Source organism: Dysidea avara, chromosome 1 (assembly GCF_963678975.1).
Source record: "Dysidea avara chromosome 1, odDysAvar1.4, whole genome shotgun sequence".
NCBI classification, from domain to species: Eukaryota; Metazoa; Porifera; class Demospongiae; order Dictyoceratida; family Dysideidae; genus Dysidea; species Dysidea avara.
Genome location: NC_089272.1, coordinates 20,179,963 through 20,202,491, shown reverse-complemented (window position 1 = coordinate 20,202,491; position 22,529 = coordinate 20,179,963). Strand labels below are relative to the sequence as shown.

The 22,529-nt window shown below is 35.6% G+C and overlaps 1 protein-coding gene across 1 annotated transcript in view; it reads left to right on the top strand.

Moving 5' to 3' along the window:
* Nucleotides 1-22,529, top strand: part of LOC136258703 (uncharacterized) — a 58,912-nt gene that overhangs the window by 22,591 nt on the left and 13,792 nt on the right. The window contains exons 16-40 of the mRNA XM_066052048.1: nt 33-251; nt 379-530; nt 3,721-3,839; nt 4,349-4,548; nt 4,612-4,737; nt 4,789-4,901; nt 4,948-5,014; nt 5,445-5,599; nt 5,652-6,779; nt 11,950-12,264; nt 12,461-12,742; nt 12,832-13,134; nt 13,197-13,475; nt 14,313-14,566; nt 15,066-15,264; nt 16,258-16,358; nt 16,536-16,643; nt 17,389-17,452; nt 17,782-17,895; nt 19,494-19,779; nt 19,979-20,048; nt 20,096-20,167; nt 20,306-20,438; nt 20,701-20,823; nt 21,630-21,699. Coding sequence (XP_065908120.1) covers nt 33-251; nt 379-530; nt 3,721-3,839; nt 4,349-4,548; nt 4,612-4,737; nt 4,789-4,901; nt 4,948-5,014; nt 5,445-5,599; nt 5,652-6,779; nt 11,950-12,264; nt 12,461-12,742; nt 12,832-13,134; nt 13,197-13,475; nt 14,313-14,566; nt 15,066-15,264; nt 16,258-16,358; nt 16,536-16,643; nt 17,389-17,452; nt 17,782-17,895; nt 19,494-19,779; nt 19,979-20,048; nt 20,096-20,167; nt 20,306-20,438; nt 20,701-20,823; nt 21,630-21,699 — 5,052 coding nt within the window. The remainder of the gene's footprint in view (nt 1-32; nt 252-378; nt 531-3,720; nt 3,840-4,348; nt 4,549-4,611; nt 4,738-4,788; nt 4,902-4,947; nt 5,015-5,444; nt 5,600-5,651; nt 6,780-11,949; nt 12,265-12,460; nt 12,743-12,831; nt 13,135-13,196; nt 13,476-14,312; nt 14,567-15,065; nt 15,265-16,257; nt 16,359-16,535; nt 16,644-17,388; nt 17,453-17,781; nt 17,896-19,493; nt 19,780-19,978; nt 20,049-20,095; nt 20,168-20,305; nt 20,439-20,700; nt 20,824-21,629; nt 21,700-22,529) is intronic.

Genomic DNA, 22,529 nt, shown 5'->3' with positions numbered 1-22,529 from the left:
TAATCAATTGTTATATGTCATCTGTACTGTAGATTTGAATCAGGAACTATCTCAGATCTCTGGTGGTCTGTGTCTTCTGGTGCAATTGTATCTACTACTTGCAGCCCAACAAATGCCTTAGTGTTTGGAGCTGGCCTACCACAAAGAATAGCCACAACAAGACCACTGGCAATACCATTTACTCCAATTACACCAGTTATACTATATGAGGCATTTGATGACAACAATGCTACAAGGCTGATTTCAGAAGGGTATCATATGCACATGTTCATATGTACCAATAATTGTGCTTACTAAGTGTACCAGTAATTTTGTTTACTAAGTATATAAAATATGTTACAAAGAGTTAGGATAAAGAGGCTGTGCATTTTTTTGCAGATGGAGTTTTACGGGGCTTATGTCATATCATTGTGGATCCTTGTATGGCAATGGATCTGCTCTCTCATTTTTAACTGATGGTGTCAGGAATGTAATCACCAAGCCCATAGATACCACTCATGCCAGTCATGTTAGTTTTTATCTCTTATTTGGTAAGCAATTAACAGACTGGAGTACTGGATGCATAAAGGTGTAGTACATTACTAATGTATGCTTTATTTGGCTATCATGATTTTGTACGGAGATTTCAATAATACTTGTGTTAATGACAACTAGGGTTCTGAAACTATCCAGTGACAAAGTACAGTACATGCAGTTTGCTTGTAGCAATTATATTGTCCCGGTGGTGGAGGAAGTATGCATAGTTGATGTGACGGGGGGCTGACAAGAGTATAGAACTTCTGGCAGGGGTATAGCTCCCCAGAAGCTGTAGCTATTTTAGCTTTTGTGATGTCTCAAAGTTCAGCAGAATTAATGTATAGGTACAATTTAAATTGTTTCAACTAAAATACCAACTTTTTAAATCAAAAAGTATTTAATACAGGCTATTTGCAGTCAAAAATCATGTCTTTTGGTAATTACATGCAAGGTTAATAAACATACAGTTTTTAAAAGCAGTAAAAAACAGCATTTAGACACTGGGAAACACATGGTACAGTGGTAAGACACCAGCTCTTAAAGTAAGAGATCAGTGGTCCTATTCCCAATGTAAGAAGTTTTTTCATTTTTAGACTACTTTCAGGAACACATTTTTATGACTGCTTTGTTAGGTATTTGAGCATTCTATTGGAGTATATCAATTTTTTTTTTCATGATTTTAAGCTGCACTCTAAGAAGGAAAATTTTGGCAAGATATCATTCTGAGGGGGCTAAGCCCCCCCCACTCTTCTGCCACCTATGTACTGTACTAAAGCATATTCAAGAGACATGGCAGTGTGTTGTGCAGCCATAAAGCAGGCACCGCACCATAAGAATGTTTATAGGAAGAAACATAACGTAATTTTCACGCATCGTAGCTCTGTACTCCCTTCTTGAATTGGAATCCTGTTTATACTGCATAATGCCCTCCACTTTCAGCACCCCACATCAAATTTGAGTAGTGCAATAGTGAAGTATGAGGCTTCAAAATTCAGCTTAATTTCTTCATTTTTTTGCTCATTTAAGGGGCTTGGGGGCTTAGATTATTCTTGTAACATACTTCACAAAAACCAGTATAAAATGCACTATTTTCTAAAAAGCTTTGGTATGCTTTAAGAGTGTATTGTGGCACAATCATGTACCAAGTTTGGTGCAAATCTGATAAATATATAGTCATAGAGCTATGGACAATTATTTGCACTAAAAAGGCCAATTTGTTTTCATGCCTACAGGGTAAACCGCTTATGGAAATAACTTGAAAATCAGTATGCATATAGGTTAGCCATCATAGCTCAAGCCTTTTATGGCTTAAAAGAAATCATATTGACAGCTATAGAGTTGCTAGGTAAAAATCAAACAACTACAAATTGTGGAATTGAAACACTCTAATAGAACAGTCGCCATAGGGTAAAAAAGATACATGAAAATTGTTGGGATAAAAGTTTAGCTGTGTACCTCCCTCGGCATACTGAACACCAGAATCCTTAACCATTGAGACATGCTATCACAGCTGTTCATTTCTACTTATAAATGAAACTTCTAGCTAAAATAGTAGTTCATAATTTCATGGAACTACCAATGGAAAGAACATTCTATGTGTGTTATATTACAAATCCTTGAAAAAACGTGCTCTCATTAGAATATTATTACAGTAGTAATCAAATATACTCTGCAATACAATTATTACCATTGTAGCTTCTCTAGCAGTTATTCCATCAAATCAAAGCCAATATCATGGCCAATTTGGTACAGATTGACTCATACCAATCGTCATCATCATCATAATCATTAGTGCCATACTGGTAAAACTTGTGACAACAGGCTGGAAATTGTATTGTAGCATTAAAGATGCAGAATATGGTTTGTTAAAAATTGAGCAACTGCAACTTATTACATCTTGCATGAAAATTGAGATACTCTAATAGAACAGTCACTGCATGATCTTAATAGACAAATAGTTTAACTAACTTGGAAGGAATGTACTTTGTTATAAAACACTATTGTAAAAATACAGGCACCTTTATATAGCCATGAACAAGCAAGCACAAAATTATAGGGCAATTATCAGTATTAACATAGATCCTTTGGCTTTGGTATTGGATTGGTAGATATTTTCTGCATTGGTAGAGCACTAGTTTGTCTTATATCATTATCATTGCATTTGTAGTTAAGAAAACAATGATTTCTTTTTAGAAAACTCAAAACCTTGGCTTTAAGGTATATATTTAAAATACAAAAAGAAGTGAAATCCATGCAAAAACAACCAAGCTGTATTAAAAGGGTGCATCTTCAAAAATCCCGGGTAAAAAAAATTGTGAAATCAAAGGTGGCAGCCATTTCGATGTATCTTGTTAATAATAATAATGCACAATGAATCATTGATGCTAAACCATATTAATTATTAGGTAACGTTCATGATTTTTGGTTGAAATCATTTCAAAAGTACCGTATGGAGGGAAACTTTGGAGGGGGGAAAATTTGGCGAATCAAGCTAAATATCACTGTTGGCGAAATAAACTTTGGTGAATTGTTAGCAAAGCGCACGCCGTATTGAATTAATTAGATCACTAATCGCTGTTCCTGAAGCGAGAACTAGAGTGTCACGCCTCTCAGCGACGATTCGCTGCCTGGAGTCAGCTACCAACTAAAAGGTAATACTATATAGACAGTAGATCTACACCATCTGGAATAGCGAATATCGTACTTAACATGGTAGGACTCGCTATACTTGTCATTCCCGTTCGAGGTGACGGTTCGAGGATAGCTACCACGTGTACAGTAACTAGCTACCTAGTAGGTAGTCAAGGCAGGCTTGGCTCTAGCGTAATGCCTGGCCTACCATCCCTTGGTTGAGTAGAAAATTGATTAGTTCGAGGCTTGGTTTGCTATTTTCTTCGCCACCAAAATATTTGGATGGGGAAAATTTGGCGAATTCATGGTCAATCGCCAAAGTCGCCAAATTTTAACGGCGCCAAAGTTTCCCTCCATACGGTATAAGTTTTATGTTGGTGCTGTATCTGAACTATTTTTGTACATTCCTCAATATATATGTATTAGTATCAGCTACAAGCAGTAAGTATGACATGATATGCTTTTATTGAAAGTCTGATTGATTGATTTCTAAACATGTTACTTAAGCTTAGTACACAAATGTTTGTATTTCCTACTGTACTGTGTATATTGTATAATTTTACATGTGTTCAGGTGGTGGAATCTGCAATGGAATTTACTATGATACTAGAGGAGTTCAGTTATCATATATGAATAGTGATTCTAATGGTTGGGTTCAAATTGCATACTTTTCTGATACAATATATTTTGCTGTAAGCGTTTTGTTTGTATAGTATTCAGTAAACAACTTGATAATTACATGCCATAGAGTCTGGTTGTTAAGCACATCTGCTAAATTCAACTTCCCAAAAAGTTATTGTTATTTGTTAAACACATGAGCCTAATAAGAAAACTCACCACAAGTGTCTATTGATTCATTCTCTTGGGATGGTGTGATTTGCAGTCACCACAAGTACCAAAATTTGGAGTCCAGCTTCTGTGCAAATCCTTTGTGTGAGCAGAGTTGCGTACTGCAGAAGACTGTTTTTGCTTGGTAAGCATAGCAAAATCCATGTAAACTTTCGAGCTTAGCACTGTTGATAGACTTTTCATTTATAGCTGCACCTCATGTTGGAGCTTAGTGTTTGTCCACATGCACTTTAACAACATGTGCTCAATATATACGTGTGCTTAACAACATAACAGACTCTACTGTAAGTTAAACATATTTTTGTTGGAAACAGCAAAATATATACTATACAACTACTGTGTGTATGTGCAGATACCCAAAGAAGTTAGTGAGGTGTTACCATTGGGTGCTCGGAGACCAAATACTATGTTGAGGTGGTTGCAACCATTCCATAGTTCTGTTCTGCTGGTTGATGTGTGGTCTGTTGATGAGATAACAGTATACAAAAGACCAATAAACTACAACCTTCAATTCAGCTATGCCACTACTTGTGGTACTAATAATCCTTCAGAGTACGTTAGCCACCTTAATATTATAGAACTGTTTATATTTATGCATGTTCTAAATATTTATAGAATACATGTTGAGTTTATTTCAAGTTTTACTAACTGTGAGTGGAGAACTATTCATCAGTTTGTACCACCAACCAGTTGTGATGATATCTTCACTACATACTTGAGACCTGTCCAATTCACTTCAAGGTGGGGGAAAAAACTATAGTGTATGGTATTAGCATGCATGTGCACCAATAGCTCATGGATGAGGGTGACACTTCCATTGCCTACAGAAGCATTTGCTGCTGACACTCAGTTTAGGTGGAGAGGACAGGAAAATTGTCAGGGTTGTCAACTTTTGTTGGATGATGGTAAATGTCTGATAGTACAAATTTTATTTTTATACGAATGTTGTAGTGTACATTAGACCAGGATGTCCCAACAACTGCAATAGTCAAGGTAGTTGTAAAGATGGAGAATGCAGGTTTGTAGACCCTTGTATACTTTTATTAAAATGTGTAACATCTTATAACTCTCAAGTACAGTATGTTTTATGCTTTGGTTTATACATAGTACTATGAGTATATAAGTAAATTAGAGGCAATAGCTTATTTTCTAGGTTTACAAACTCATGTATGTAGCTATACTGTTGGTTTCCAGGCCTGCAAAAACAGGGCATGTGAGCACATAAAATTTGCCTTGTTTTTCAAACTTTCAGAACTCATATCTTTTATGTCACCATCCCATGGCCATGCAATTTTCAACACTTACTACACATTTAATTAGACAAATTACAGAATGCAAATATTGTATTCCATTACTGGGACATGATCTGTTGTGTGAAAGGGTGTAGTATCTGCCCACATGCCCTATTTGTGTAGGCCAAGTCACAACTTCACTATACTTTCCTTTAGGTGTACTGATGGATTCTCAGGCACTTCATGTATACCAACATCTACTATTGTAGAACTGAGAGAAGAGTTTAGAAGCTATCCATTATACTCCTCATTTTGGAGCTCAGTAAGTGGAAATAATGGAAATTTACTTTCTCGCTGTGGAAGACTAACAGGTACAATAAAATAGTTTAATGTGTTTATTTTTTTATTCATTGATCTGTACAGGATCCTATTCCCTGTCATTTAGTGATAATGGAACAAGGGAACTTATTACTGTGGACCTCAACACCATAAACGCTTCCTTTATACAGTTCATGTTTAGACTAGGTGGTGGTGACACTACTGGCATTTGTAACTCACCAAGTGACCCATCAGAGAGTGTAATACTACAATATTCTATTGATGAAGGTTCTTCTTGGGATAATATGGATATCTTGTGTTATAATCAATATGAAACTGCTACCCATGTTTCTTATGAGCTCACGCCACAATCCCAAACTGGAGCAACAAGATTCAGGTGGTGGCAACCATCTCATGATGGATTTAACCAAGATGAATGGGCAATAGCTGATGTGTATATTGGTGGAAATCTTATCCATAACAGTATTATAGAGACATTTGACCCAATTGATGACAGCAACTGGTTATTCAATTCAGGAGCTAGTGTTACTGGACATTGTAATTCTCAAGGAAATGCAATAGTTTTTGATAGTGATGGGTTTGTTTCTACAAGAGATTTCTACATCACTGGAAATCATGTAATACAGTTTGAACTTAATCTTCTTGCTTGTGACTGTAATGCACCATTATCTAATGCTTCTTACATACAACTAGAATATTCCACTGACAGAGGAAATAGTTGGAGATTGTTCAGTGCAGAATCTGTATTTTCACCAGCAATTTATCAACTATGGCAAAATGTTTCACTCATTGTTCCTGATGCTGTTGCAGGCCAAACTATTAGACTACAGTGGATACAGAGAAACATTGGTTATTCTTGCTGGGCTCTTGATAACATAATGATTCAGGCATCAGTAAGCTTCTTGCTAACTGCGTTATCATCAGATAGTATTCTACTATCATGGGAAACTCCTATACTTGATCCACAGAGTGGTATGGTGACCCGTTATCATATGATAGTTGAAGAAACTCAAATATTATATTTGAATAATGGAACAATGATTTCACAAGTAGGAATAAACAGGAACAGAACATATAATGCTTCAGTAAACCACACACAATTATTGAATAATTTGCATCCCAACTACAAATATACTGTTAGAATAGCAGCTGCTACTGCATCAGGAATTGGACCATTTAGTATTGCTAAATCTGTAACTACACTAGAAGATGGTATGTAATATTGTCAGCTGTATTGTGATTGAAAACAACTCACACACATGCATGCATGTATATCAGTAAAATTGAATTTTAATTCGTTGCTTTTTAGTGTTATTATAAGTTTGCATAATAATTGACTCAGACTCTCAAAACAACTAAGGCTTTTGCTACGTATGTTTAATTTATCACTGTAAAAAACTGAATTGCTGTATGAATTATACACTACAATAGTAGTGTATAGTAGGGACCACAAAGGAGTAGGCATGGTCCACAAAATAACATCACCCAAATACCAGCTTCAGTTTTCCCTGATGATGATGAGGCAGTACTGGTTGGGTAAAACTAAGCCCAAAAAAGCTTTCAGATTGACCCATAATGCTTTCAACAAGTTGCTACAGAATTTTAAAAATACTTTATTTAATGGAATTTTCTACCGACTGACTGCCTGACTGCCTGACTGACTGACTGACTAACTGATGTCTCCGGACAAGTGTAACTTGATAATGGCTAAGGTTACGAGCTTGATGTTTTCACTGTTCAACATCGCTTTGGCCTGACAGGTGCCTTTTGGCACACTGCAGTATGTGCAATGCATTCTTCAAGGATTTACCAGTGTCCTCCTTTGTGTCCCATTCATCTTTGCTGACAGCAAAAAGCAAGGCAAAAAGTGTCGATTTGGTGATAGCATGTGATGGCTTCCCTTAATAACAGAAATCATCCGTATTTGTCATAGTGGCTATTTTGATAGCAGAGGTACTTTTCAAACAGTTCTTGATTTGTACTGCTGTGTAACAGGTTGAAAATAGCTGACAATGAAGTGTAATAGATACTTCACTCTTCAGACGATAATTGATTTAAGTGGGGCACGTGACACCATTTCTTTCTTTTGGTATGCGTGGATTGCAGAGGTGCTTTTTGAACATTTCTTGATTTGAAATGCTGCGTAATGCATTGAACATAGCTGACAGCGAAGCACAATGGATACTTCACTTTTCAGACGATAATTTAGGTGTGTGGTGCCATTTCAGATGCGGTATGCGTGGGTTCATCAGTCATAATTATTATTTACAAAAAAATTAACAAACAAGTACGCAGAAAATTTGGAATTTTCAGCTAGAGTAGGGACCATAGCACATCAATAAAAAGTACTGAAACAAACTGGAGTAGTGGATGATATTAAATCACAGTAAAACAATAAGAAGTGTTATATCCCTACTGTGCTCAAGATACCATAATGGAAATGCACAGTAGGGATATAACACTTCTTATTGTTTTACTGTGATTTAATATCGTCCACTACTCCAGCTTGTTTCAGTACCTTTTATTTATTTATTTATTTATTTATTAATGCTTTACAGATCAAATAACACAAGTACAGAACATTAGACAAATCAAAAAGGGAAATTACATGATCTGAGGGTCAGCTAGCCACCAGTGCCAGCTGCCTTACTACTTAGCTACTTATTTACAACTAAACTTTACTTACGTACAGTACAACTACAAAATATTAAAGTTACATGAGTGGGGAAGCTTACTACAGTTCCTACAAGGACATAAAAAATGCAAAGTACAATTACTGTTAGTGTCAAAAGTATTTGTAAAATGTTTCCATAAAAAAATAATAAGTTTATGTTTGATAGTAGGGAGGGAAAGGGATAAGTCAATGATAGGTAATGCATTCCACAATCTAGGGATTCTGTAAAAATATGAATTTGCTGTAATGACATTGTCAGAATTTCTGTGGCATAACTTGCTGCTGGATGATCTGGTATGACTGTTGTTGAAGCAAACATGGTCGGATATGTTGAAGCTACTAGTAGGGGAGTTCAAAGATTTTATTAGAAAAAGAACATCATGTAATTCTAACATATACATCAAAGGTAAAAGCTTCAGATGAAACAATCTTGTTTTGTAATCCATAGTATAGTTATTCAATATAAATTTAGTTGCACGGCGCTGGACTTGCTCTAACAACAAAATGTCCTTCATAAGATGGGGTCGCCATAAGGCAGAACAATATAAAAGCTTGGATCTCACTAGAGTCAGATATAGTGTTTTTCTAGCTTGAATAGAGAAGGTGTTCTTAAAAGTTCGGCGGAGTAGGCCAAAGGACTTATAAGCCTTAGCCACTGTAGAATCAATATGACTGGCCCAAGACAAATTTTTGGAGAAAACTATTCCGAGGTCACGATGTTCTGTGACATTAGATAGTTGAACACCATTAATGAAATAGTTTGTGTCGTGTAATGTGACCTTGAAATGTAAAACGACACACTTCTTAATACTGAAAGAGAGATCATTATCAAGACTCCATCCATATAGGGAGTTTAAATCATTCTGAAGTTGGTTGGAGTCAGTGATACAATGGATTGCCTTGAAGCATTTGAGGTCGTCAGCAAACTTAAAGATTGTGGAATTCTCAACTTTATCACACAGATCATTAACATATATTATGAACAGCAATGGTCCCAAGATGCTACCCTGAGGTACACCAGATTTAACAGGTAGAGAGCAAGATAAACTATTATTGACCAAAACACGTTGACTACGGTCAGACAAATAGGACCGTAGCCATGACCACACATCACCTGTGATGCCAGCAGACCATAACTTCAACAACAGTTTAGTATGTGAAACACTGTCAAAAGCTTTGCTGAAGTCAAGGTAAATACTATCAGTTTGTTTCTTGTCAGAACATAGATCATCAAAATATAGTAACAACTGTTGCAAAGTAGATTTGTTTTTACAGAATCCAAATTGATGGCGTGATATGGAGTCTGAATAGAAATCAAGAAGTTTGTTATGTACTAGTCGTTCTAAAACTTTAGATACATTGCATAGTAATGAAATAGGCCGATAGTTTTTGACAGAAGATTTATCACCCGACTTATAAACAGGTATTATGTTGTGGCATTTCCAGTCACTGGGAATGACACCATTTGCCAAAGACAGAGAAAATAGATGATGTAGAGGTGCAGTCAATGAATCTGCACAGCTATTTAGGACTTTAGGTCCAATATTGTCTGGACCAACAGCTTTAGAAGTCTGTAAAGATCTTAACTCTTCAAATATGTCTTGGGAACTGAGAGTAATATCAGGAATAGTACTGGATGGAATGGACACCTCTTCTAAATTTGGTAAAGGGGTGGCAGCATCAGTAAAAACGGAGTAGAAATATTGGTTAAACAGTTCAGCCTTATCCTTATCTGACACAGCTTTTACAGAATCGTTGACTAAAATTGAGGGAAGGGATCCAAACTTGGTGATACTTTTGATATAATGAAAAAGTTTTGGGTTCTTAGATTGTGCGTAACTGTTAATCAGTTCTTTCTCATAAGTTTCCTTTGCATTATATAACTCTTGTTGGGTGAGCTCTTCAAGTTGGATCAAACGTTGTAGGGAGGCAAGAGTAAAATGACGACGTAATTTTTTACGAAGAGTACGGAGACATTTAAGATGATGTCTAATTGTTGGAGAAAGCCAGTTGGGATACTGAGTGGGTTTTAGTTTGATTTTAGGAATGAACAAGTCCATGCCACTAAGTAATAGTTCCTTTAATATAGCCCAGGCACTGTTGACGTCAGTAGTATTGTAGTAAGCTGTTAAGTCACAAGTAGAAATGAACTGATTCAAACTGATGTAGTCACCTTTAGAATAATCGAACACATATCTTGCTGACTTATGGATGGTATGAGAAGAACTGTAAGAAAATGAAAATGTAATTGGGTAGTGATCAGATGAAATACCAAATGAATTGGAAGAATGAATAAAGAGATTACTAATGTCACTTTCGCAATTGGTGAAAATTAAGTCAAGTATATTACCACAAATGTGGGAAGGTTGATCCACAAGTTGGGGTAAGTTAAACTGGAATGCCAAATCACAAAGTTGATTTGAAAAAGTTGACGATCCAGACAGGGTAGCCCAGTTAATGCCAGGTACATTAAAATCCCCCATAAGGATAAATTTAGATGAAACGGCAATGACACTTTGAAGATAATTGATTAAACTTTGTTTGTACTCAGAACTAGAGTTTGGGGAATTGTAGACTAAACAAACTGTAACAGGATTATTTAACCCAAGTGAAACTGTGACCAGTTCCAGGTCTTTGGGAGAGTTGACAAGCTGGCTGGGTATGGTATTCTTTACAGCTAGGAGAACTCCTCCCCCTCTAGTGTCTCTATCCGCACGATAAATAGAGTAGTTAACTGGTAGAATTTCATTATCAAGTGTAGCATTTGTAAGCCACGTTTCAGTTAGTCCAATTATGTCATGATCAGAAGTGTAAACAAAGTTCTGAAATGTAGTAAGCTTGTTAGACAAACTGCGACAGTTGTATAGACAAAGTTGGAGATGTGTGCCTAGTCAGTTATTATTAGTATTGGCATTTGAAGGTGGAATAGGGATATTAGTAGGCACTACTGCAGGAGAAGGATCAGCATGGACAAGCACAGAGTTTGAAACATATCCATGCTTTTTTCCTCTAACAAAAATGGACCCAGATCTGATTTTAATATCGATTTTGTTAACACCTGACTGCATAAGAGACCATCTTTCCTTTAATAGGATAGCTTCTTTCTGTTTTTCTTCAGGAGACATGTCAGGCTTGATAATAATACTTTTGTCTTCAATGGATGCTCGATTAGAAAGAACTGAGATAACATCAATTGCCCGATTAAGTTTAAGCAGAAGGGGTCTTGGGCGACCTTGGTCTTTCTTGTATTTTCCCAGTCTGAGACAGTCTCTCACGGAGTTGGCATTAATGTCTTCATCGACCTTGGATAACACAGAATGACCTTTCTCGATATCATGTTTTACTCTTTCAGGTCGAGATGTTCCATTAGGGCATTCCTCAATACCATAGATGACTAGGTTGAATTTTCTGTCACTAGTTAGTGATGAGGTTGGAGTAGGATGCTGAGTAGTGACAACAGTTGACTTGCTATTAGAAACTTGTCTTGTAGGTGCACCTGGAGCATCAGAAACAGGCGCAGCTGATGATTGTTGTGACGTTGAAGGGTTAATTAAAGAGGAAAGCTCGGAAACGAGCTGTTATCAATGTGCTATGGTCCCTACTCTATAGTTGAAAATTCCAAATTTTTCTGTGTACTTGTTACTAATTGAGTTGCTGTAGTGTAAGCAATTACATCTGCACACTATTACTATATATTTTATTTTTTAGCTCCATCTGCAACTCCTTTAAATATTCAAATGGTTGTTCAGTCATCTACCAGCATTATGTTGACATGGGAACCACCTTTATTGGAGCAACAAAATGGCCAAATAATTCAGTATCATGCAATCGTTACAGAAAGTTTTGTTAGTGGAATGTCAACAGGCATCACCAGAAACTATACATATGATGCATCAGCAGGTCGAATTCGGTTTATTAATATGTTGAGTCCAAATCGCAACTATGCTGTCAGAATGGCAGCAGCTACAACTGCAGGAGTAGGACCATTCAGTACTGCAGTCACTGTGACAATACCTGAAGATGGTAAGTATGATATTATTTCTATACATAAATGCACACATTGATATGTAGTACACACTAATACTTCTGGTGAATACATCAATCTAAACATTTCTATCTTGTAGGTACAATATGAAGAGTTTATGTTTTGGACTTATTTGCATGTGTATACTACTGCATGCCTTTGTGCAAAAAATACATTAAATCTCATGTTTTGCAGATTCAATACCACCCATGCCTCCTAGAAATGTCATGATTTTTGGCTCTGCCAGCTATTACTCAGGTAGCACAATTGAATTAAGATGTTCGTCTTTTGGTGATCCACCATTTGAGTACACATGGACTAGAGCAATAAATGGTGTAAACAATCCATTTCCATCCAACATCATAACCAGTAGTGATGTTCTGTACATTAGCAATGTAGCAGTTACTGATGGAGGAGAGTACACTTGTACTGTTGCCAATAACATTGGAAGTGATAGTACAACAGTTACCATTCATAGTAGGTGTATTTGTGTGCATCTAGAAAAATGCATGAAAATGTAGTGTATTCACTATAACAATTATTCCTCTGTATGTTCTCATTTATAGCATTGCAGTCATTGTCAGCCTCTTTCCAAGAACAATCAGTGAATGTTTTACAAACTATTCAGTTTGTTTGTGAATTCAGTGGTATTCCTCTGCCACATGTTAACTGGTCAATGTCATCACATGAAACTCCAGTTGGTGCCATATTTACTGGTAGAGCATATGTAACAAATGACAATACAGCCAACAACACAGTAATCTCAACATTAACACTACAATCAATTCAGCTTGAAGATGCTGGCAAGTACATGTGTATTGCCGTAAATGGAGAAATTTCTGCATCTGTCATCTACAATCTAACTACTGGTGAGTGGTAGAACAAAATTTGTATGCTACATGTGAACATATATCCATTGCTTATATTTTAGTCCCATTACTTCAAGCAACACCTCAAAGTATTGTAACATTGGAGAGTCAGATGATTAGACTGAACTGCATACCATCTCCATCAAATCTTGTAGTAACATGGATGTTTAATGGAGCTGGTATCCCTGGCCAACAGAGAATTACCTTCACCCCAGCACAACGTAACCACACATTGATCATTAGTGATGCTGAAACTTCTGATAGTGGAGAGTATAGGTGTGAACTTGTTGGAAATTTTGCTATGCCACTTTCTAGAATCATTACACTGGATGTGCTAGAAAGTATGTATGTGGAATATTTAGTGCATTGTGACATATACAAATTCTCTAATTGAAATGAAAAATTAAAGTCCTACATTGATAATTATTTAATACCCATTTTGAAATTGTGTTTAGTTATGAATGTTCTATTAGAGTAGTTTGACTACATGCTCTATCTGACTGCTCTATTAGAGTATGTCAATCTTATAAAGATTTCAATCCATATACTTTCTTAAATCATTTTACATTACTAATAAGCAATACAATTGTTTTGCATAATTTTGGACTATGTTCTGCTCATTATAGATGTGGATATGACATGACGCTAGCCTACAACTAATCCGCCTACTCTGAATGTTTGAGGCATGGTTCAAAATAACAGAATAGTGGATTATTTTCAACACAAATCCATAGGTGCACTATGGCAATTGCACTGTCAGCAAAACAATGGAGTACACAAAAAGTCCATAATGCATGCATGCACTGTATGACAAAAGACACTCGTCAGACATTTAACAGTATATCCATTATCTTAGCTGCTGTTGAGTTATGCTTGTCTGAAGGCATAATTTGTGGTAACTAATTAGAAATGTTTTGGGTCACAATGAAGGAATTTGATTATACCCAGCCAATACGGCCAAAGCACCATGATGAAGGTATTGTGTGTTCAATATTTTTTGTGAAGAAATGCAAACCTTCATGACACTGAGTATACAGTACTTGGTATGTTAGAATACTCTTCCATGCTTTTTCCTACCGGTGTTCTCTATGCAGTATAATAGCCAATTTAGTAATCATATGATCCTAATTATAAATTGTATCAAAACTATAAACATGTATTACCTCATTTTAATTTAGCTTGTGAACCAGAATACAGTAATGGATTACAATGGGGAAGACATCAGAGCAACCAACTAGTCCAAATTAGATGCTCAATGTTTCATCCAAGTTTCCGTTCAGGAGTGTACATAACTAGAATGTGTGATGAGAATGGAGAATGGGGTGAAGTAGACTTCTCCATGTGTACAATGAGATCAACTGCTACACCTCTTATTGTTTTTGAAGTGAACACTACCTCATCAACACTTGATACATCAGCCATTATAAATGAAGTACGTTGGGCACAAGTTTATGCAGTAAAACAAAATCTACTGTTATATTTTCTGTTACCATAAAATAACAAACCATAAAACTATCTTGCCACAAATACCATATTTTATTAACTGTCTGTGACACTATACAATGCACATACCATATTTCCTTGGTAAAATGCTGCACCTTCAGTAATAGCTGCACTTGAGTGGTGCCCTTTTGAAAATAAGGGTGTAAACATCATTTTTGAGCTTCAAGCGGTGGCCAATTTTGAATAATCACCACACCAATGTTTGGAACTAAGGTAATAAATGCTACAGCATTTAACCATGTAAATACGGTAATTTTGTAATACATCATTATGTGTGTTACATACGTATAAGATGATAAGTTGTTTTGTCATAATGCTTTAGCTCTTAAAACAAACAATTAATATATTTGTGCAATTGGATGCTATAAATGGATATCATGAATATACACTTTGTAGTTTTTGTGATCTAGTAATTTCTTATATTTCAGGTAACTTATTCTGTAGTACGAAGCAGCTACAGTATTGCAGAGTCATCACATCAAGATTACATTACTTCATCTGCCACAGTTGTGGTGTTTGTAACCCTTAGCAACCCTGTAGTACCTGAAAACATCACTGCTATTATCTCAGTTAATCTTATTGCAGGAAATTATCAAACACCAATTATTAGTGCATTTCAACCTCAATGTATGTAAGACAATGTGAATTATACTGTACACTCTAAAGTATTGTTAACTCCAGTATTTACTATTTTGATTACCATTGTTGTCTTGAATTCACTTGCTTGCAAAGGCAGTGGAAAAGATTAACAGATGGAAGATTACTCTTATACTTTGCATGCAACAGTGTGCATTCCATTTTGGTTTAGGACATTCGCTCAAGAAAATTTGAGATATTCTAAGTTGATATTTTACTATGTTTTACATGCTACAGATTGTAGGTACTCTATTCAGGTGCTTATATATGACCTCTTATATGACCAGGTGAAGTTTTTGCTTATAAAACTGCAAGTGTTTACCAAGCATTTTGAAAACTACAGTAGGAGCCCAGTTAATACTGGTAATTGTTAAAATTAATCAACTACATAATATATAAATCATTATTAAATTAGTTTTGTTGTAGTTCATTAATTGTATTGCTAAGCACTATCTACTTTACGTACTGCTATGTAATTTAAACTACAGATGAAATATACAAACCTAGCTATTTGCTTTCTTATAAAATTCCTCTATCTAGAATCTCAAGGCTGTTCTTCATTCAGGGAAGAAACATTCCTTTTCAGCTTGAAGAGATTAGATTTATTATTCCAGAGAGTCCATGTGGCCATCTTTTTGGCTTTTATATTGTGAGAGCCCATTGAGAAAAGTATTTTCAATGCTTTCAGGCATGAAACAACCACTTCATTTACTGATGCATAAGTTTAACAGGCTCAGGCTCTAAGCAACCTGTACTTCTCCATTACTAGATGATTTTTAGCACAAAACATGTGCTTCAGAACAGCAAACATATAGTGAATACATGCATACTGTACATACAAACACACACATACTTTTGAAAAAAAAAATTCTCTGAAACACATATTATAATCCAGTTGAGTTGCAGCTGACTGTGGGTGCATGAACATTTTAATATTAGTAAGCAACCAGCAATTGATTTAATATTGTGACATGCACACTATAGATCAATGCTCCTGTGGTGACTCAGTGACTATAAACTCATTAAACTATATTTGCATTGGACCAAGTGTACCACCATGTACTATTGTTGATGGAAGCTATCAGGTATCTTGAAATCCTTGTACATAGTCTAAAGACATACATACCTAGCATACATGCATAGGTATATATCTGCATACATTCATACATATCTACAAGCATTTGTATAACCAAATTATTGACATCGATGTGCACTTATACAGCAAAACATCTGATTGAGTGATTTACAATTGCTAATTACAGTGCACACAGCCCACCTACACTGGTGATGGGATAAGGTGTGGATTAGATTCAGATAGTGATGGATATCCTGATGTACAGCTTGATTGCATTGATGAACACTGTGAACAGGTTGGGAACTTTGCAGTATATTAAGCATTTTTAATAACTACATGTGTGTGTGTGCATGCGTGCGTACATGCGTGAAGCACAATAGCCAGGTGACTAAAGCATTGGCCTGGCAATTGAAAGGTTCCCAGTTCGATGCTTGGTTATGCCAAATTGGTGTTGCTGCTTCTTTGAGCAAGAAACTTTACTCACATTGCTTTGGTATACCCAGCTGTTTAAATCAGGACCTGGTGGCCTGGTGTCAATTGGGTAAGCAACCCACCCAGCTGTATCATCAATGGGTACCTGGTATTAACCGGGGAAGCAAATGTCAACTGTCCATGTCTCACACAGCAGGTGAAGGTCCAGGTGGAACTACGGGTGCCCACACCTTCACCTGTGGGACATAGTACAGCCTCCTGCAGGTTACCAGTTCTGCCTCAGGAGGATTTTCCTGTGCTGACTCCTTGCACCAGAGTAATGCACAGTACACAAGTGTCCCAGTGCTGACTCACTGGGTAGGCGTGACCGTGCTAGCCTGCACTTTACTTTTTTGCTTTGCTTTGTGTTTGTGTGTATGTATGCAGTATAATTATATTGCAATCATTATATTTATTTGCTTATGCATGCAGTCTACTTAGAAAACACGTACAGTATTTATAAGTTTAATAGTCATTTAAGCGTTTGTAATAATCCTAACCATTATTATGTATTGATGTTGCACATGTGCTTGTGTATATTGTTCTTAGACTTGTATTTTAATTTGTAGGATGCATGTCCATCTGTATATAATGAGAATGGCAACAGTGCTGATCCTTGTGCTGTACAACAAGGTGAGGTATTCATTGTTATGAACAGTATGACTATATTTTTTCAAAATGTAGTATGTAACAATAGTCTCACACATGGGTACAGACTGGTTTGCATAGGAAATAATAAATAATTTTTAGTTGGTTCATGCAAAAGCATATCTATTTATTTTGTTTAAAAGTAAAGATAGAATTGTTAGTTATTCTGAAGGTGAAAAAATCATCCTGGTTGGATAGTGTGTTAATTGTTTAGAATACAACAAATTATTGAGAAATTGATATAATTAGCATGTATCCTTCTGTCTTAATATATTATAGCTGAATTGGTACTGTATTCTGATGTATCCATGTAGGCTCAGGAAACAGCTGTGAAGCAGAAGTTGATACTGTTTGGGGAATAGAATGGCAGCTGACTAATGCAGGAGCTACAGCTGTACAAAAGTGTCCTGGTCTTGCTGAGGCAACAGGTAAATATTCAATAACAGCTAAGCTATAAAAAGGAAATATTTAATTATAATTCAACAGTAACCATAATGGCAGACTGTACTTTTATGTGAAGGTTCTGTGGCACACAAAACAGTTTACGGTGGTGTTGCTTTATGGGTGCTTCGGCTGCCCACTTGTCAAAGTTTGATAAGGTGCAGAAGTTGGCAGAAAGATTGAGTGGTTGTGTGTTTCCTACACTTCAGTCTCGTCATGCCGCTAGTGCTATCAGACTCCTCTGTAAATTATTAGATTCTCATGGTTGTGGGCAGCTGCAACTTTTTTGTCCAGCTTTTGTCAATGCTGCTACTCATACATACAGTCTGAAAAGTCTGACTAATGACTCATTGCCACTTTCCTCATCAATAAAATTAATTTAACTCTTTGGATTTATTCAGGAGAAGTTTTATTGGTGCGATTCCTGATATTTAGGCTGCTAATCCCGTTGAGCTTAGACTGAGGGGAGCTGATCAAGGGTGGTCAATTGTAATGAAACTTTTACAGAAGTAAATGTCATTGTAGATGTTATTGTAAAAAAATAATAATAATAAAAGAAGGTTTAGCCAGGATTTTTAAGGGTGGTTGCCAGATTTGATGGATGCAGGAGTTGTGTGATGTAGTACCTGATTGTTGATAGACTTTATACAGTGGACTAATCTGAATTCTCAGTTAACTGAACTACAGAAACGACTGCTCTATTAGAGTAATGACTGTTCTATTAGGGTAGTTGAAAATACTGACATTTAAAAATGCCCTGTATGCTATTTTAAGATTATTTATATACAAATTAAAAAGATACAGACTTTTCAGACTTATGGACCAGCCCTGCTTCCAAGGGATTTGGATAACTGACCTTCTACTGTAATGATTCCATAGACAATATGAACTATTTTCAATACATGTTTGGTTCTCTTTAAATACCTAAAACTGCTAGTTATAACTTATGGCTGGTTGTAAGATATGGGTGTCTGATCTTATTGAGGAGATCTACTATAGATTTGAATTTGTATCCAACTCATTTATTCTGTTATTGAAATGCAAAACTAAGATCCAGCTACTAAATTTGAAGCATTCTAAATTGCTATTTAAATTTCCTAGTCAAGCATTAATATTTGTTTAATGCTGTTATGGATCATTCTAGCTGTTCTATTAGAGCTGCTTTATTAGAATACATTTGCCTGCTCCCTTCAAGTGTTTCAAACTTTATAAAAATTTTCTCCCCTGTGGTAACATGTATTCTGTTGTTCTCCCTACATGTATATCCTCTTCTGAGAACTTCCTGCTAGTTATACTGTACCACATTTTTATTTTTTCTCAGAAAACAACAGTTAAGAATGGAACTTGAATATTGTCTAATATACTATTAAATTTACTATAAGCAATAAAGTGTAAATTTGTGTATGTATACGTACAGACATGTATACACACAAAATGCTCAAAAATACTCTGGAGCTGTAGCTAGATGACCTTGTAAATTTGCATGAAATAGTTTGTATGTACAGTTTCAAATGCGAACTGTCCTATATTGTCAAACTATCAATAGCAATCTATGCATATAAATAAATGTGCAATACCTTTTCAGGGTTTGCCTATCGAAACTGCTTATCAAATGCTGAGTGGGATTTGTCAATCAATGTTACTCAATGTCACACAGTAGAGTTTATGCTGCTAGATGATCGTGCTCATGAACTTCAAGAGATTCTCAATGCTAATACTGCTAATGGCACCAGAAATCTCACCATTATGTTTGATGTTGCAGAAGTACAATTTGTGAGTGAAGAATTGACTGTACTTACTGGTGCATCAATGGGACCTCTACTACCAAATGATCTCAGCACCACCAATGAAATTCTCGATACATTGATAGGGTGAGATATGAGGGTTATCCATCATGGTATACACTGCTGTGATGTTTAAAACTTATCTGTTTTGTGCACATGCCTACTATTGGCTTTAGCAAACTATGAGGTAAAATTTAATGCATGGCAAAAAATATTTTGTGTATTTTGGCCAACTTCATTAATGCATTGCTGTTAATGGCTCACTGTATGTCATATTTGCAAACAGAGTAACAAGGACTACCACCATGCAACTCACTGCAAATGACACTGCAGAAGATCTTAATCCCATTTTGGAGGTATATAAATGTTTATTTTATTATTACAAATATGGATTTGTAAACAGACAATTGCAACTACAATTAACAATGTGCTGAATAGTTCAAATGAGCAATCATTTCAAGACGCCGCACAAAATGTAAGTATGTAATTACAAATACTACACAGTAATACAAATATAATGAGCATGTAATCAATGTAATGTTACATAGTCAGTATTTCTAGCAGTATCCCAGGTTTAATCTCAGTGGAAAACCATAAGTATTTGTAATTATAGGCAGAGTCATCTTCAGCTGAAGATTTACTCAGGAACACTGAAAATTTTGCTATGGTTATTGGAGATGTGTTAACAGCAGTCTCTGCTAATAGTTCTAATAACAATAGCAAGACAATAATGAGAGAAAATATAGGTAATGTCACTGATTAGCATTCAATATGTAGATTGGAATTGTATACATGTGCAATTTTTGTATGTTTATGCAGTTGTTGTTACATTCACTACAATATTGTGTACATGTTTGCGTGTTTTACTTATAGAAAGTAAGTTGTAATTGCTGCATCATTTTGTGGCATCCTTATACTTACAGTGTACATATCTACATAAATGGTTTAGATATATAGTTTAGTTCAGGCACATATACAAGCAAGATAATTTTTTTGTACATTTTGTAGTGCTGAATGCTCAATTACCACCTGTTGAGGCTGAGTTGATTACTACCATAATATTCCCAGAAGTTGGTGAAACTCAAGTTACTATTCCAGCCAATGCTATTATTCATCAAAGAAGAACTGAAGGTGAATTGTTTCATTGTAGTTAATAGTAGAATATGTAAGTAGGTACATTATTTCAAAGCTGTAAACTGGGAGAAAAGAATTATTTAAAGCCAATGTTAATGTCTTTGGTAGGTGACTATAATGCTATACAATCAAAAATCATTTAAAACAGCAGATTAAATAGTGGGGATTTTTTTGCAATTTCCACAGATTGACAAACATTTTCCATTCAAATGCATTTGCCACAATCACTTGGTCATGTGAAAGAAGATAATGTGTTACCATTAAATCCAAGCAGTTTATTGGTTGGAACAGTGTATATGTAGCTATCTGCTGTTAGCTAGTAATGCTAGTAAATACAACACAAGGGATAATGTAATGGAAAAACTGAAAGAAAATCAGGTTGGGCCTTGGAAAAAGGAAGGATTGTTCTGGGTAAGTGGCCAACTACCATTTATTATCATAGCCATAACCTTGGCCACAGTGCATGAATGTGTGCCGGCAATATGTCAAAATTTCATACTTAAAAATGGGTTTATGAAATGGATGGGTTTATGGATTTATGAAATTGGATTGTGACAATTTACAGTAATTTTTATTCTCAAAACATGATAGTTTCATTTCATACTGTAATTATAAAGCAGCTTATAATTTAATCCCAGAACTTAAAATACATGGAAACATAAATTTTATAATTCTTTCTTAGCTATAATACATTCTATAATATTGGAACACTAATTCTTCAAAAACCTATTTTAAAATCCTAAAACTACCACTGGACTGTTATGTAATTGCATAATACAATATAATGCTTAATTTCTTTACAGGAATTCGAGCTCCGGTTGTAAATTTTATTGCCAGCAATCTTCAAGAGTACCTTAATAATCAATCATCAAGGTAATTCCACATAACATAGATGTTTTATATGAAGTCTGTTTGCATGTGATATTGCATACATTACAAGGGTATATCTGTGATTGCCCATTTCAGAAAAAGGATAAGTCTGTGAAGACAAAACTTGGAATATATTCAGCCTCATTCACAAAATGAAATCTAGTCCTCATATCTATAATTGGCACAATCATTTTGTGGACTTTTGCATCACTTGTATTAAGACTCACCTGAAACTGATAGGTCTCACAATTTTAATAGTATTAACATTTTGTAGTAATTTGTGTATATTTACATTAACATGTTGGTTGCTGTGGCACAGCCCTGAGAGTCACCACCACCATTAGAGTGTTCATATATATGCAGTCTAGCATTTTTGCTTAGCTATACACACCAACCTTCCACCGCACCAAGCTCTATCAGTGCTTACTTTTACCTAATGCTATTTGTATAGCATTTTCCACAAAACTGGTAGCACACGTAACAATTAATACACAACATTCAACAAGAACATAATAGCAAATGAGATTATATACATCAGATTATGCATGCATGATATATTATACAATATAGAGACAATCAGTTTGGATGTAAAAAAAACTTTATATAAACTTATAGAACTTTGCGTGGGCGAGATCAAAGGAAAAGTGTACTTTAAATTTCATAAAGTACACTCTCAGCCGGCCAACAGTGCTTTATTGACCACAAAGAGTGCTTGCAATGAAGCACTCTTTGTGGGAAATAAAGCACAGTTTCCCACGTGCCTTAGTGCAGGCTAATAGCCTGCAGGGCTCGTGCCAGTACAACTAATCACCCACGCTGATGAAGGCTGATAG